Source organism: Vanellus vanellus, assembly GCF_965231255.1.
Source record: "Vanellus vanellus genome assembly, chromosome: 1".
Lineage (NCBI taxonomy): Eukaryota > Metazoa > Chordata > Aves > Charadriiformes > Charadriidae > Vanellus > Vanellus vanellus.
The window spans coordinates 4326147-4341375 of record NC_138905.1 but is presented as its reverse complement, the minus strand read 5'-3'; the positions used below and the strand labels follow the sequence as shown (position 1 = coordinate 4341375).

At 47.4% G+C, this 15229-nt stretch overlaps 1 protein-coding gene across 1 annotated transcript; it reads right to left on the bottom strand.

The window, feature by feature from the left end:
• Positions 1-1478: 1478 nt before the first annotated feature.
• LOC309671963 (endonuclease domain-containing 1 protein-like) lies at positions 1479-5187 on the bottom strand. The gene is made up of 2 exons (XM_082483328.1): positions 4426-5187; positions 1479-2174 (listed from the first exon to the last, which is right to left on the bottom strand). The coding sequence occupies exons 1-2, from the start codon at positions 4708-4710 to the stop codon at positions 1629-1631; spliced, it is 831 nt and encodes a 276-aa protein (XP_082339454.1). The 5' UTR covers positions 4711-5187; the 3' UTR covers positions 1479-1628.
• Positions 5188-15229: the final 10042 nt, after the last annotated feature.

Below are 15229 nucleotides of genomic sequence, written 5' to 3'. Positions count from 1 at the left end.
GATGCCTCTGTTTATGAAGTTGAGCCATGCCTGGGTCTCTGCTGGCTGCAATCAGAGCTCGGACACCCAGCACACATGGAGACACCTGCACGTAGGTGTCTGATTCTGCACCTGAACCCCACCCCACACTTCTGTGCAGCCTCCAAAGAGGTTTGTCGTGTGTGAGCGATGAGACCCAGTAGGCTGACGAACAGCTCCTGAGCTGAGAAGACCAGGCTCAAGCTGCTATCTCTGTTAAGTGAGAGTTTGTATGAGCTGTTTGCACCGTGATCCACTCTGTTCATGCACATTCATAGGAAAAGTAACTGGAATCTGATGGTGACACTTTTGTAGATGTTAATGGCATCTTCAGATTCGATTGGGACAGCCTACCTCCTGCAAGGATGCTGTAGGTACTAGGGCATTACCAGTAGTGGAAGTTTCAGTGGGAAGCAAATTCTGGTTTACATGTAAGGTGACACTACAATCCAGCACTGGAGCAAATAATTTATATTGTAAACTACTCAGAATCTAAATTATATGGCATACATTGATCTTTTACACCCATTGAATATATTTCACAAAATCAGTTATACATAAATCTGCACAAAAGGTTCAGAAGTAGAGCGGAGAATGAAATCCAACCAGCGTATCACAGAAATTTATCTTTGATTGGTCAAAGCCTGTTGTGTATCTGATCCGTGAGCCTGGCTGTCTGATACCTCAGCTCCTGCTCTCAACGTGTGTGGTCCAAAAGCAAGAAAATAAAAACCTGCTAGTAAATTTACATAAGGAAGGTGTTCATGTAAGTTCAGGGATAGGGAGCCTCGTGATTAATGTAGGCTATTTCCTTCCTTCTCCTTATTTTACCTATCTACAGACTTCAAGAGAGCTGAGATGTTCCTCCTATGCTTGGTTGTCTTCCTCCTTCCCCCCTTCCTCTCTCCCTTTTTCCTTTGCTGTTGTCATTGGCTGTGTTGGTCAGAATGTATTTGTAGAGTAATCCTTGCAGGATCTCAGCGCAATCCTGGGCTCTTTGCTTTCCTGGCCCCAGGATAAATCACAGAATCACCAAATTCTTGAGGTTGGGAGGGACCTCTTGAGGTCCTCTAGGCCAGACCCCTACTCAAGGAGGGTCAGCTAGAGCAGGTCGTCCAGGAATGTGTCCAGTTGGGTTTTGGGTATCTCCAGAGGTGGAGATTCCACAACCTCTCTGGACAACCTGAGCCACCCTGGACCCACACCCTTCCTGAGGAGGTAAGGGACAAGTCAGCAGCACATTATCAGTGATACCTAACGAGGAGAGGAAGGTACTACAATCTGTAGATGGGCACGAGGAAAAGGAAAAAAAAAAGGCAAAGCTCCTCTAGTCTCAGTGACAAGCTCTTATTTCTTTGCCCATGGGCTGTTATCCAACCTGCCCCTCCAAGGCAAGGACTCCTCCCCGAGAGCTCCCTCCAAGGGTGGCCAGCAAAGAGCAAACCAGCTGGAGGCTCCACTGACCTCTGTCTCCCTTTTATTAGAGAAGGTGCTCTGAGAGACAGCTGGAAAACAACAAGAGAAGGAAGCAGGATGGACATTGCACAGGACACGTGGCAATGCTGCTAGTGGTGAAGGCTCCCAACCCCTTTACACCCAGGATGTGGGGCTTATTCCCGGGGACAGTCACTGGCAAACAGAGAAACCTGGTCCCTCCCGTAGAGTTGGGTCAACACATCCTCCAGCTCCCCCAGCGTGCGGAGCTGGACCTCGTTCTTGTCATTCTCGGCAATGACCCCCCAAGCCTTCCTGTGGTTGGTGTCCACCTCGCAGCAGGCACTCGACCAGATGTAGCTGGGTTTATTAACTCGCCCCTTGGCGATATAGTTGTTCCCAGGCACGGCGCCCACGACGACGTAGGTGGTGTTGCAGCCCTGGGTCCTCCTGATCATCGTTTGCTGCTCGTAGTTGTTCCAGGCGCCGCCGTTGAGTTTCTCATCCTGGGGCACGATGTTGGTGAGGGTGAAGGTAGCTGTCCTGCTGCTGGAGTCGGGCTGATGGCCGCTGGGGTTCAAATGGCCGCGGTTCAAACCCGTCAGGTTCTTGTAGTCTTTGAGGATAGCCTGGCTCTTGCTGAGTTGCTCTAAGCTGACGTTGAAATAATTTAAGAGGGTCCACTCTCTTTCCATAGTTTTGGGATAAGCTGGACCCATCAACTTGATAGGTGAAGAAGAGGAAAAGGTGTTAGTATTGGGAATGGGGAGTAATGGATCAGGATTCCCTGGAACAGAAGTCTCTGAGTGCCAAGAACCCATTTTTTTGTCATCTCAGTATATGAAAATGCATGAACCAGAGAGAAATCATAAAGCTGCTCCTCCCCAATGAACACAAGAGATTAAAAAAAAACAAGAACCAAAAAACAAAGCTCAGAATTTGACTGCTCTCGATTTGACTTGTGACCTTTGAAATCCAGCCTGCAGTGGGAGTGGGGGTGGACGCATGAGACAATGAGCATTTTCCGCTCCCAGGTTTGAAAGGTGACTTTGGTGAGACATCTCCCCGGCCACATCTGGTTCCCTTTCCTTCCTTCTCCACATCCCACATCTGCCCAGGGCCCTCCCCAGTTCCTCCCACCCCCATTAATCACATCCAACCTTCATCACCTGCATCTAATCATGCTATCATCAGCCCTGGTCTTTGCTCCGTTCAGCCCCATTTCCACAAGAGCGCTCTCAGTTTCTGTGAAAGGTTTTCATGCCCTTTTTTGATCCGATCTGTCAACACCCTAGTGTTTTACAAGCTTAGGGAAAACAAGCACACAGATATCCTCTTTGAAGCTTGGGTGTCTTAGGGTGTCCTTGAAGGTGGACGGGATGGGAATAGGATGAGCAGAAGAGCCACGAAGCCCATGGGACTACCAGGAGGAGATGAGGAGGATTCAGACACTTCTGCTCTTCTCCTGCTTTGCCCTTTGCTCAGGAAGAAGTATATGTGGTTGCTGCAGGTGTATCACACTCCTGAAACACCAGTGTTTGCCTCCTCTAACCCCATGGGAGATGTGTTGGGAAACCGATCCTAGAGGTGAGTTTTGCCCGGGAGGGCTATAGGTCATTGTGAGGATGAAGCTTTTTTCTCAGTAAGCAAAAATACCTCAATGCAAATGGGATCTGCTACTGCAGTGCTAATAACGCGTCTCAGAGCTGATCTGTGCCAGGGAGCACGGGTGTGTTCTTTCTGCAGCATCCCTGAAAATAAGTTAGAAATGATCAGCCTCTGAAAAGAGCTCATAATCCCCAAAGAGACCTGGGGAACCTGAACACTGCAAAAAGACCTCTGAAGAAAGTTAACACAACCACAGATTGTGCAGATGGCCTGGGTCCACGGTCCAGGAGGAAAACAGAGAAGTTTTTATCCCCTTTAAATGTGGAGGCTGAAGTGGTACAACACCAAATTAGTTGCTTGATTTCCTATGAGTAACAAGCGCAAATGCTTTTTTTTTTTTTTTTTCATAACTATAACACCTTTCTTTTCATATTTAGGGAAACATATTTAGCCTTCCTCTGGAACAGGGCATATGGCTTTCTTCTGTAGCTCATTTGCACCTAAATTCCCTACTGCTACCATGTCCCTCACAATGACCTGAATTTCCTCTTATTCTGTGCCATAATTTGCTTGGTCTTTTTTACTGAAGGTCTGCAGTTTGTCAGAAGGATGTTTGGGAGGCCTCTATAGTTTGCAGAGATCTGTGTGTCTGGTGGATCCTTCCGAACCAAGCCTGAGGCAACAGTGATAAGGGACAACTGCATGCGGATGGAGATCACGCACTTCTGACTTGACTGATACTGATCCTACTCACTTTTCACTGCCTGAAATATCACTCAATAAATTTACGGTGTTAATCTAACCCTCTCCTTGCTGACTGCCGGTACCTGGACTTTTCCACTGGGCCATCTGACCCAATTCTGAGTTTCTCCGCACTTCTCTCGTGCCACTTACAAAGCCAAACTGACTTAACTGGGAGCGAACAAGCTATGTCAAGGATGCAAAACAGCTCAGGGTGCAGCGGAGATCAGAGCCCAGCACATTTGGTTGCTCAAACTTAGCTGCTGTTGGATGCCTTTTCCCCATTGTTTGGTCCCCCACCACAGCATGGGACAGGGAGGGGGGTCATTTGAGTTAACGTAATGTAAATTAATGTATTGTAATATAATTTAACTTAATGTTCCTGTAAGGCCAATGTGGGAAAATGGGCACTGTCGGGATATGACTCATCTCATCCTCCTGCTGATGTCTCAAACACATCAGAGGAATCGTGTGCTGAAGGTGTTTAAAGTTAGATGAGATGAACTCCATCCAGCGGGTCCATTGGCATGTGTGGGGGGAGAGGGAGGAAAAAGAGGTGTTTGGTTAAAGGCTGGTTAAAGGTTCATCTTTTAATGGTGATGCAGTGTAAGAGAGGACACTCACCTGGGGCTCTACCAGCCATGTTTTAGGTCTCGTGCCAGGCCCAGGCTGGTAGAGGTAAGCAGAGTATACGGGAATACGCCGATTCCTGTCGTACAGGGTGGCAAAGTAATACTGGTTCTTGTAACGCTGGCAGATCCAGGCTGGGCTCTCTGGCTCCAGGGCTTCATTTGGGGGTGTTTCCCGGAAGAAAAACTGGGGACATGAACTTTCAAAGGATGTCACCACCTCGCTGCGTCCCAGCCAGAGGCAGCTCGCTGACACCTGCAGAAGCAGCAGCAACAGCATCGCGGGGAGGATTTCAAGTGAAGGGCTCTTGCTCACCTGGAGGGCAAATGCAGACAGACACAACTTGGAGAAAGCTCATCATGGCCTGGAGTCATTTTTGTGCTTGTGGGACAAGGCTGGCAGAGGAAGGGACTACGAGAGACCAAGGAGGGGGCAACTTCTGTCCTCCTGGATATAGAAAAATCAACAGGGGAATAAGGGTGAAATCTAAAATAGGTTTGAGGGACCTAGAGGAGGCAGCAGTGGGAGAAGTCAGCCCCCATTGAGGAGTGATCCAAACCCACCCCATTTCTAATCAGCTCACACAGCAAAATTTTCTTGGAAGCGAGGCATGCTGGAGGGACAAGGCCACCTTTTCCAGCTTACCTATGTTGGCCAAGAGCTCAGCAGGAAGGCAGAGTCTTGAATTCCAGCACTTTTAGGTTGGTTTGTTTTTTTTTTTTTTTTTTGTTTTGTTTGGTTTGTTTTTTTTTTTTTTTTTTTGCATTGGCACTGGAGAAAAAAGCCTGAAACAATGCAGAGGCTGGAAGCCCCTATTTCAGTATACCATCTTGCTCCCTTTGCTCCAAGGACCTTCCCACAGCAGAGGACCTGCAGCTGGGCATGTGCTTTGCCCAACCACCTGCAACTCTGTGCTGGGCTTTAGTCTCGCAGGGGATTTGGAAGGAAAATAACAGCGATGTTGTGCTTCCTACATATCTCTGGCCCCATTCAAGTTCACACAGACATGCCACTCTTCCGTAACTCCTCTGTGCTCACAGCAGGATTAATTTCCCCTAAAGTTAGGTCAGATGTTTAACTCAAAGTGGTCCAGCTTGAGGTGCTCGCTCTCAGACAGCCTACATTGGGAAATGTGTGTCCTGCTGCTCAGCTTGCATTTTTGGGGTGTCCAACCCCAGGCAGTGATCTTACAGACCAAGAAGAGGCCAAGCAGATGGTAGCAGCAAGCACGAGGGACGGTGTCTCTATCTCACCAGCACCCTGGCTGCTGCTGTAGCAAGGCAGATTTTGAGGGGCGGCTCTTCCCACAGTTGCACAGGATTCCTGCTCGTCCACATCTTTAGCTTTGCTGGCTGTTTTTCCTGTACAATAAAAGTTGCCGGTACAGGAATTTCTATTTCTTGAACAGAAACGGGTCTTATTTTGTCTTACTCAGATGTTGACATGATTTTCAGCAGCCAGCAAGATCTTTCTGTTTGGAGAAAACTGCTCAAAAATTCCCTGTGATGCTGGCAGCAATGCAGAGCGCTTTATCTTCTTTCAGATGCACCGCAAGCTTTGGGATAGCGGTGACATTTCCATTTTCATTGCTAGACATTCGACAGAGTGGTTTTAAAATAACTAGCATTTTAAATAAGGCAGGCAGGACAAGCAGTTAAAAGGATTCATGGGAGAGAAAGCTGTCTCTAAAACACAACCCCCACCTTTGGCTGGGCAAGTGTCTGAGCTGAGGACTGCTGGAGACTTGGAAAATCACCTTGTACATTTGCCCTTTTCTTATTCTTTTCCCTGACCCTCATGCATTAATTTCCATTGGATCCAGGGTACTGAGCTAGACAAACCCTTGCTCTGACCCACGGCATCTGGTCCGTTATCTCCTTACTAGCACTGGATCAGGAATGTGATGACCTGTAAGCTGAAAACCGAGAAGAGTGAACCACAAGAAGTGACTTATTGCAGTACTCTCCAGAGTGTGACAGCACCTGCCCCAGCTCAGGCAGAAAAGTCACTGAAAAGTCCTTCTTTTGCACCACCCCCTCCACGAGCTGAAAATATATCTCACTAGCTTAATTTCAGATATATAGAAACCAACCTACCGTGTGAAAGAGCAGCACATGAATAGTATTTTTATGCACAGGACTCCGCTCGCAGCCCCAAAGTGGTAGAGGATTTTTGAAGTGCCTCTGCTAAAGCCTGAAACTGGCTGTGACCTCGGGGTGGTTTATATATGATCTCCAGGAAGGCAGAATTGTACATAATTCTCTTTCGTTAGATTTCTCAAACAGGGTTTAGAGGAAGTTTGTCCAGGGGTGGAGACAGGACCTGTGGTTTTTTCCAGAGGTCTTTTGCAAGGTCACGGGCAGAGTTATGGTACACAGCAAGCTCCCCCCTCTCTTATTCAACAGTTTGATGTGAATTTTCCAGGTGACTTGGCAACCGAAACTTAGTTATGCAAGGTGGTTTATGGCATTTCTGATAACCTTCAATCAAGAGCTCCCTACAGCTGTGAGCCAAACTCTGTCAGCGTGACAAAGTAAGACCTCGAATCTACCCTTTCCCAAAATTGCACACGAAACCCAACTCCCATCTGCTTGGTGCATGCTGTAATCAACAGGCAGTAATTCAGAAGATAAGTCATTCAGAAGACAAGTGATGTTGCCAGATCAGGTGTAAAGGAGCACCTGGTTGCACTAGCCACTCTCCAATCAGGAGGGGACTTTGCACCCAAGAATCTTCAGTGCATCTTGTACAACCCTTGTCAGACTTTGTAGCAGACAGGGACATTCAGATACAACCCGATGCCTGGTGTTGAATCTTAGCTAACCAAGACCTTGCTGGGGCCTAGAGAATAGTTCATCCTCAAGAGACCACGGAATCATGGAATCACAGAGTTTTTAGAGTTGGAAGGGACCTCTAGAGATCATCCAGTCCAACTCCTCTGCTAACGCAGGATTGCCCAGAGCACATTACTCAGGAATGCATCCAGGCGGGTCTTGAAAATCTCCAGAGAAGGGGACTCCACCACCTCCCTGGGCAGCCTGTGCCACTGCTCTGGCACCCTCACCATAAAGAAGTTTTTCCGTGTATTTGAACGGAACATCCTATGTTCTAAGATGCCCAAGACAGGCAGGAGAAATTGCAATCATCATGATGAATAATTAAAAAAAAGCAAGACAGAATCTGTTTTCCTACAATTAGACATCTAGGCATCTCCTTGTGCATCTGTTCTCAAGGCTTCCCATACTTATTGTTTCCCCGAAGCATCCTTGGCCAGGTCCAACATTTGGCTGGGGCAGCAAGAATACTGCCACCACGTCAGAGCATCCCACCAGGTTTTGGTGTCTTTTCCAGATGGGTGACACATTGACAGTACTGCCAAGGGCTTCAGATCTAATGGGATCAGGGAGATCAGCTTCTGGGAGTGCCAGTGCACAGTTGGGTAATTTATTCCCTTTGGGAATCACATTCCTTCTTTGAGGTTTTGATCTGAGCATCACCGAAAGTCAATTTTTTCCTGGAGCCCACCTGATTTTATCTTTTCAAAGACCAGGGATTAGCTCATGTGGTGACAATTTCCCAGCTTCTTCCAGTCTCTTCTGCCTCTAAGTGTGTCTCTCATACTCTCCAGATCTTTACTTTTCTATGCTTTCCCAAGTTATTCCTTCTATCTTTGCCTTCCCTCATATAAAATATAAAGAGCTGCAAAATACAGTGCATGCATAAACTCACATTTTCTCCTTGGAAGGGGGATGTTAGAGCTCAGCAGCTACAGCCCACCCTTTGTCTGCTGCATTTATTCTGAAACTTAAGGAAAAACTTTAAAATAAATATTGCAGTCAATGGTGAGAAAGCAGCAAGAACTTACCCTAAAGTAGAGTCTCAGAACAAGCAGTTGAACTGTTGCTTCACTCTTCTTCCTGGAGGAACAGTTGTCTGTTCCCTCAAGAGTCCCACTGCAATATATAGCTGGTCGTAAATCTGCCCCTTTTTGTAAAAAGAGAAACTCACAGAAAAGAGAGGATTTCCATTGTTGTTATTGACGGGACATTTGCTCATGCCTGCCCAGAAATGAGGTGACAACGGCTATTTGCTATTTCCTCACAATTTTTCCCAAGTTTGCTGACTTGCAGCATCACGTGTCAGAAGCAAACTGTGTCTGCTGGTTTCCATTTCCTCATTCCCCATGGGGCGCTGCCGCTGCCGCACCTTCGTGTGTTTCTGTTCCCAGCAGACCACCTCTGGCGGCATTAGACCAACCAGCCTGTCTCTGAGTACACACAGATGTTCATAGTCTGCTCTTCTCCAGCCTCTCAGAATATAATTAATACGGTCAGGCCACATATTTTCCCTTGCCTGATTGCAAAGGCTTTGTAACAGCGCTTATTAATGCCACTCCACAGATTCTGGGGGCACACCTCGGTCTATCCTTGATGGTTACAGCCACCACTGAGCCCGTGTCCAAATAGGAACCCAATCTGCTCAGAAAGGAGGCTTGGTGGAGAGAGTTTCTTCCCCTTAGGAGGGGATAAAAAGCATTTGGGGGGATGGATGCAGAGAATAAGGTTTGGGAGGTTTCGCTCTCTTGACCTCAGAGGGCAGAGGGAATGAGAAGGGTTGGCTCCTATGGTGTCTCTAAGGACAGCTGGAGGAAAGATGCTGGTTTCCTACATTATTAGTGGGGTGGAAATGGGACTAAAGATTGTGAATGATTATGACCAAGAATCATCAGAAATGGGTATGACAAAAGTCATACTCTAAGCTCAGAGGAAGAGAAGGGAAGAAGGAAGAAGACCCCACTCTAAGGATCCCTTGTCCTGAGCTGCACATTGGAGCAGAGTTAAAGGGGTCTGGCAATAATTTGTAAAAATTTTGATTAAAAGCTGCAGGGAGCATGATTATTTTATTTCACAGAATCACAGAATGGTGGGTGTTGGAAGGGCCCTCTGGAGCTCCCCCAGTCCCACCCCCCGCCACAGCAGGGTCACCTACAGCAGTGGCACAGGACGGCATCCAGGCGGGTTTGGAATGTCTCCATTGTGGGAGACTCTCCCACTTCTCTGGGCATCCTGTGCCAGTGCTCTGCCACCCTCAAAGGAAAGAAGTTCCTCCTCGTGTTTTTCAAATTTTTCACTTCTACACTAATCCCTGGTCCCCAGGCCGCATGCTGCGTGCCCGACCCTATATATCTATGAACCCCAAGGGTTCAGTTTCTCCGGTCTAGCAAACACCCCCTCCTGTAGCGCAGTAGAAGCATCAGTGGGAAGCAGCTCCTCGCACTGGATTTCACTCCTTGAGCTCTGCCCTTGCTCTCTGGGTCTGATCCTGCTACATTTTGTCAGTGCAAGAGTTTGGCCTTTCAAAGCATGTCTTGAGGTAATCGGAGTAATGGGATTCTGGGACTCTAGTCTGAAACAGCATTTGATGGACATGTCTGAATAAGAATAGCAAAGTGTTGAGCTTGATGTCCAGGCAATCCTTGTTGGCCCTCTGCTTTCAACACAGTGAAGTATCTGGTCATGGTTGGAGTGCTGCCGCTCACAAAAAATTGTTATATACAGAGAAAGGAATAAGACAGGCAGTCAACACCAAGTTTCTTCTTTTTTTTTTTTTTTTTTCAAAAAGGACTTAAAATACCCACAGCGAAACAGTAAGCAGCTGAAGCAGACACCAGCTTAGCTAATACAATCAATACCCAGCTGTGACATCAAAGATGCAATGGAAACACGGTTCAAGATTTCAAAAGGTCTGATGGTGAAGTCCCACGCAGAGCCATTTGCAGCAAGCCAGCCTTGGATGGCAAAAAGTTTTTCCATGTAACTGCTCCATCAGTAACAGCTAGCCTGGGTTACCTCTTACAGTGGACCAGTGAAACTGCTTAAAACCCTTATGTGGGCACTCTTCTTTTGGAAGTGGAGGAAAATGAGTGCAGTTTAGCTGTGAACGAATGAGCAGTGGGAATGAAATCACACTCCTCCACTTGTCCACAGTTCTAATTAATCTGGGCAAACTTTCCTGAATATATCCAAAAAGGGTCTAAAATACAGATAACAGTCCAGGGATACTGTAACAATGAGTTGGTTGTTAGAACCAGCAATAACCAGAAGAAGCCATGAACCTCTCATCCTGCTCCTGAGGTCTATAAGATCACACTTTTTAATTTCACGGATTTTTATGAAAATTGTTGTCTAATGCTTAATAACTGGCACTATTCTGCCCTTCATGTCAGCCTAGGCAGTACCTACGTGTCGTCCAGAGCTGGGCACTTTCTGGATGGGGAGGGAGGTGATTTGAGTGATGTTGAATGAGCTCTCCGGAAGGCCAGCTCCCACGTGGTCTGCCCTGTAAGACAAACCTCCGTTTCTTCAACTTGTCATGGTTGTAAAGAAACAGGACTTGCAGCACTTTTCTAGGGAAAGTGTATCAAAGTCCAGATCTGGCTTCTCCACGAGGATGTTCTCCTGATACCTACTTCAGTTTTCTTTCTATCAGATGCTAATGATCACAGTCCAACCTCCTGCTCAAAGCAGGGCAAGTTATAAGGTAGCCATCCAAATGCAGGGAAATACAAATACCTCTTGTGATTGCAGTGCAGGAAAAAGGGGATTTTGAATAAGCAGCGTCAGAGGAGGGCATTATTTCTACTGCAGAAAAAGAGGTGCCACCAAAGACTTCTCTTTAGCCTTTGGTCCCTATGGAAGAAGCAAATGAATAGCCAAAGAGATGCTAAGTACTTTGAGCAGTGCAGGTCTTCAGGAAGGAGTAAATCCCAGCAGTAGAAGCCAAATGGGCATGAGAAAACAAAACGCAAAGAAGGGAAACATTGCTTGGACATGTGAACCCAGGAGACATATGCTGTTCTGGGCTGTTCTCCTTAGAGGGCAGCAAAGATCCCGGTATTCCATGGCCACAGGAAGACATGAAGATGTCTGGATGCTGGACATGCCACCCTCATTGACTTGTGTGTCACTCTGGTTTTGGGAGGTACTCTGCTGATGTGAGAGAGGGGGAGTGTAGAAACCTCAAGGCCAGCACACTCTTTTGCAATAACCAGGATGCTGAGACATGGACGTCTCACCCTACTGCTATGCCAAGTATGTTCACCCTGGCCAGGTGCTTGAATGAGCATGAGCTTCAAATGAAGGTTGAAAAGCTGACCCAGACCAAAGATTTGAGGTGGCCAGCAGAGGCAGCAGCTGCTTCTTCTGCCTCTCCCCAGTGTCCCAGAAGTGGGCTCAAAGCAGGTCTGCTGTGCAGCTCTCTGTTAAGGAACGTGGCCCATCTCACATGCGAACAACATAATCCTTGTCCACGGCCATGTAAAAAGTATCACAGTTATGGAGAAAATTCAGGGAAAAGGTAAGGATGTAAAAGATTTGCTAGGTTTCCTAATCCCTCCAAGGAGAACAGGTGTATATTATTAGTTTTAAAAAATTTACCTTGAGCAATTCTTCTACGCAACATGCTAAATGCTGACTTATGGCAATCCTTGCATTTGGGAGACAAATATGTTCAATCCATCCTTTCCCCATAAGGATCAAGCAGTGGTTTTGGTCTAATACAGTTCAGCTGAAAAAGCTGGCACGTGATTTGGGTAACTTTAGTCATATTAACTCCACCAGACTCTCCCTGTGCGTGCAGAGGCGGTAACACTTGGTGGCGGTGGGGTGTCCTTCTTGTCACCAATGAAGCACCACCCTGCTACAAACACTCACCAGCCGAGAGCTGTCGGGTTGCCTGTGGTTACTTTCACTCTTTCGGTTTCGTTCAGCTTTGGAGACCAAAAATCAGTCCGTTATTTTCGCTTTCTGATTCTCATGCAGCAGCACGGGGTCGGCTGGGGAGGGTTAGGCAATAACCAGAACCCTTCGTCACAGACACACGCCAGTACTTCTGCGGGTTGGGTGTTGGTGGATGAAGAGATGGCAGCAGGGAAAAATCAGGATATTTACCCGGGAGCAGAATTAAATGCAGATGGCTAAATCTGCATATATCGATGCAGAAGGAAAACAAGAACGCTGTGGTTGTATCTATCTTACGGCGCATGGAAATCTTAAAACAATCTTATATAAAAGTCTTACAAAGCAAGAAATAATAAGCCACTCACTCCCAAGATCTCTCTCTATTGGCTTCATTCATCCTAACACAGGCATTGGAAAAACAAATTTCCAAATCTGCCCTTTGCAGTCAATGAAGAGAAAAAGGTGTCTCGAGTTGAGTGTAAAGGCAGTCTAAGCTGATAGCTCGGTCACAGACGTCTGACTTTTAGACATATAAAGCCTTGCACAATAAATCCACCCCCTCTCGGTGACTCTGGTTTTGGAGTGTATCTGGAACAGCATTGCAGGCCAAGTCACACCATCACTGGGGTCACGGCTCCAGGTTTCGCAGCAGCTTTTTCTCATGTACCCAGGAAGAAGCTTGGTTCTTGCACTGTGGTACAAAAATCAGCAGAGAACTTCTGCGTCTTAACACCTTTTGTGGACTAGAAGTGGTTGCAGATGCAGCTTACGTTATGTCAGACAGATGGGTTTCCCCACCGAAAAAAAAAAATGGTTTGCTTGAAGTTCAAGAAACTCAACACCGTGACTCAGGGTGGGGAGGGCTGGCTTCTTGCTGATTTTATGTTGCTGCACTAGAAAAGGCGAGTGTTGAATCAACAGGGAAATCCTGCCCATGAGGTCAGGGCTGGGTGCAGGGATGGAGGAGGTGTATGGTCGCGAGAGGAAAAGGAGGGACCACATGCATTTGGGCCAGTAAGCACGGATCACTCCTGACTAGACCGTCACAGCAATGCCTCCTCAGATGGCCTGGGTCATGAAAGATTAGCACCAAAGGGGAGGTCTTGATAGATCTGGGATCCATCCTCTTGCATTTTCTGGGGCTTGTGAGACCCTTTTTTTCCATCCCTCTGGTTTGCTTCTCCTTCAAAGAGCTCCCTCATTCAACTTAGCAGCACAGCGGCTTCACTGCTATACCCGAAATAGTCAACCCCAACCTCTGCTGCAGCCTTCCAAGGCGATTTGGTGAGGAAATGCACTTTTCCTGCAAGCTTGGAGCATGTCCCATTCCCTGTCCTCCAGGCGCTGCTCACCTTTACGGGCAGCGGGTCACTCACCTCCAGCAAGGCACAAACTTTATCTGGAGAAGAACAGCAGCACCACGCTGATGCGCTGCTCCAGTTGGCTGTTGGTCTCGCTGACAGCAAGGGCAACCAAAGGGTAGTAGGTTGGCCTGGAAAGCATCTCACACCTTGCAGTTGTTCCTCAGGTAAAATGGAAGTCCCGAGACATTAAAGCAATTCTGGAGCCTGAATCTGTGGGATTTCCTTCCTTCCGCCACTCAGGGATAAAACACACTTCTTCATAAGCCATAGCAACACTTACCGCTGCGGTTTGACTTCATGAAGGGCTTGGTCTGTATGGAAACTAATCCACACTGTGGTTTCATGCAGGTATATTTTTAAAAGGATGAAATATCTTTACTTATTAATACAAACTGTTTATTAAGCCTCCTTTGATTTCTCTTCCTGGAAGATGTTGGTATATTAGGGCCAGGATTTCACCATGTATGCGGACTCCCAAATCCTGTTGAGACTTGACTGGTTTGGAGCTGCTCTGAGATATGCCACCAAGGTGGTCAGAGATGTGTGTGGGGCACACGCCTTAGGAAAGTAGGTTGAGGGATTCAGGCTTGTTGAGTCCGGCAAAGGGGAAGCTGAAGGGCAGCCCGATATCTGCCTACAGCTACTTGGAAGGGCAAAGATAACAAAGTCAAGCTATTTGTGGTAGAGCCAGACACTACAACAAAGGGCAGCAGCCACAGATGGTGGCTTGGAAGGTGCAGGTTGGACAGCAGGATAAAAAATATCTCTAGGCGGGTAGTACAGCACTGCGACAGGTTGTTGGGAAATGACAAATGATGAATTGCGGAGGTGACTCACAGCTTAACTGGATGAAACCACAGCTAAGCCGGTCTAGGGTTGACAGTGCTTCCGCTTCAAGCAGGAGGTTGAATTAGAGTCCTCCAGCTGATGTTTCCAACTAACATTTCTATGACCCTATGGTAGATGCACTTCCCGTCTTCTCCTCCCCCTCCCTGTGGGGACACACTCAGATATTGTCTGGAAAATTACAACAAGGCAGTAGATGGCCAAATTCCCTGGTCCTGAGAGTTGTACATTAGAGTCTTTCTATAGCCCAAAGCCACAAAAAACACACCACATACCTCAGAGAGCCAAGAGGAGGGCACGTTTCCAGATCCCTTGTTCAGACTCCTCTGGGGGATAGATGTCAACCAGATGGGATCCCATTAGCTCATCTCCCCCAACAAGGAGAGACTGACGATATCCAACAGTCTCTGCACCAACCCAGCTCCTCTGCTAGCCATGCAAAATCGCCCCACCGTGAGAACTGCGCCTCAACCGCTCGGGAGCCCCAGGTCGGCTCTCTCTGCAATAAACACAGGCTGTGTTACTGCACATTAATTATGCTGAGGGTAATTAGCAGTTACGTCAACATGAAGATTTCCAATTAGGCTGCTGGCTCACTCCATATGGAAATTAGGTTGTTGGTTGTGAGCGGAAATATGTCAGACCAAGCTCCAGAGGAAAAGCATCATCGATAATTAGGAAGAGCCGCCCCTTTGCTCAGGGGTTGTGCCGCGGTTTGTCTCTGCCGGACTTGGTGTCCCTTGAAACCCATGGATGCGGCACAGCAGGGAGGGACAGCTGTCCACGGCAAGCAATCCCGGTCATCACTTCACCTCTGAAGATGTCATCTCTGGTCGTTCAGTGCTCACT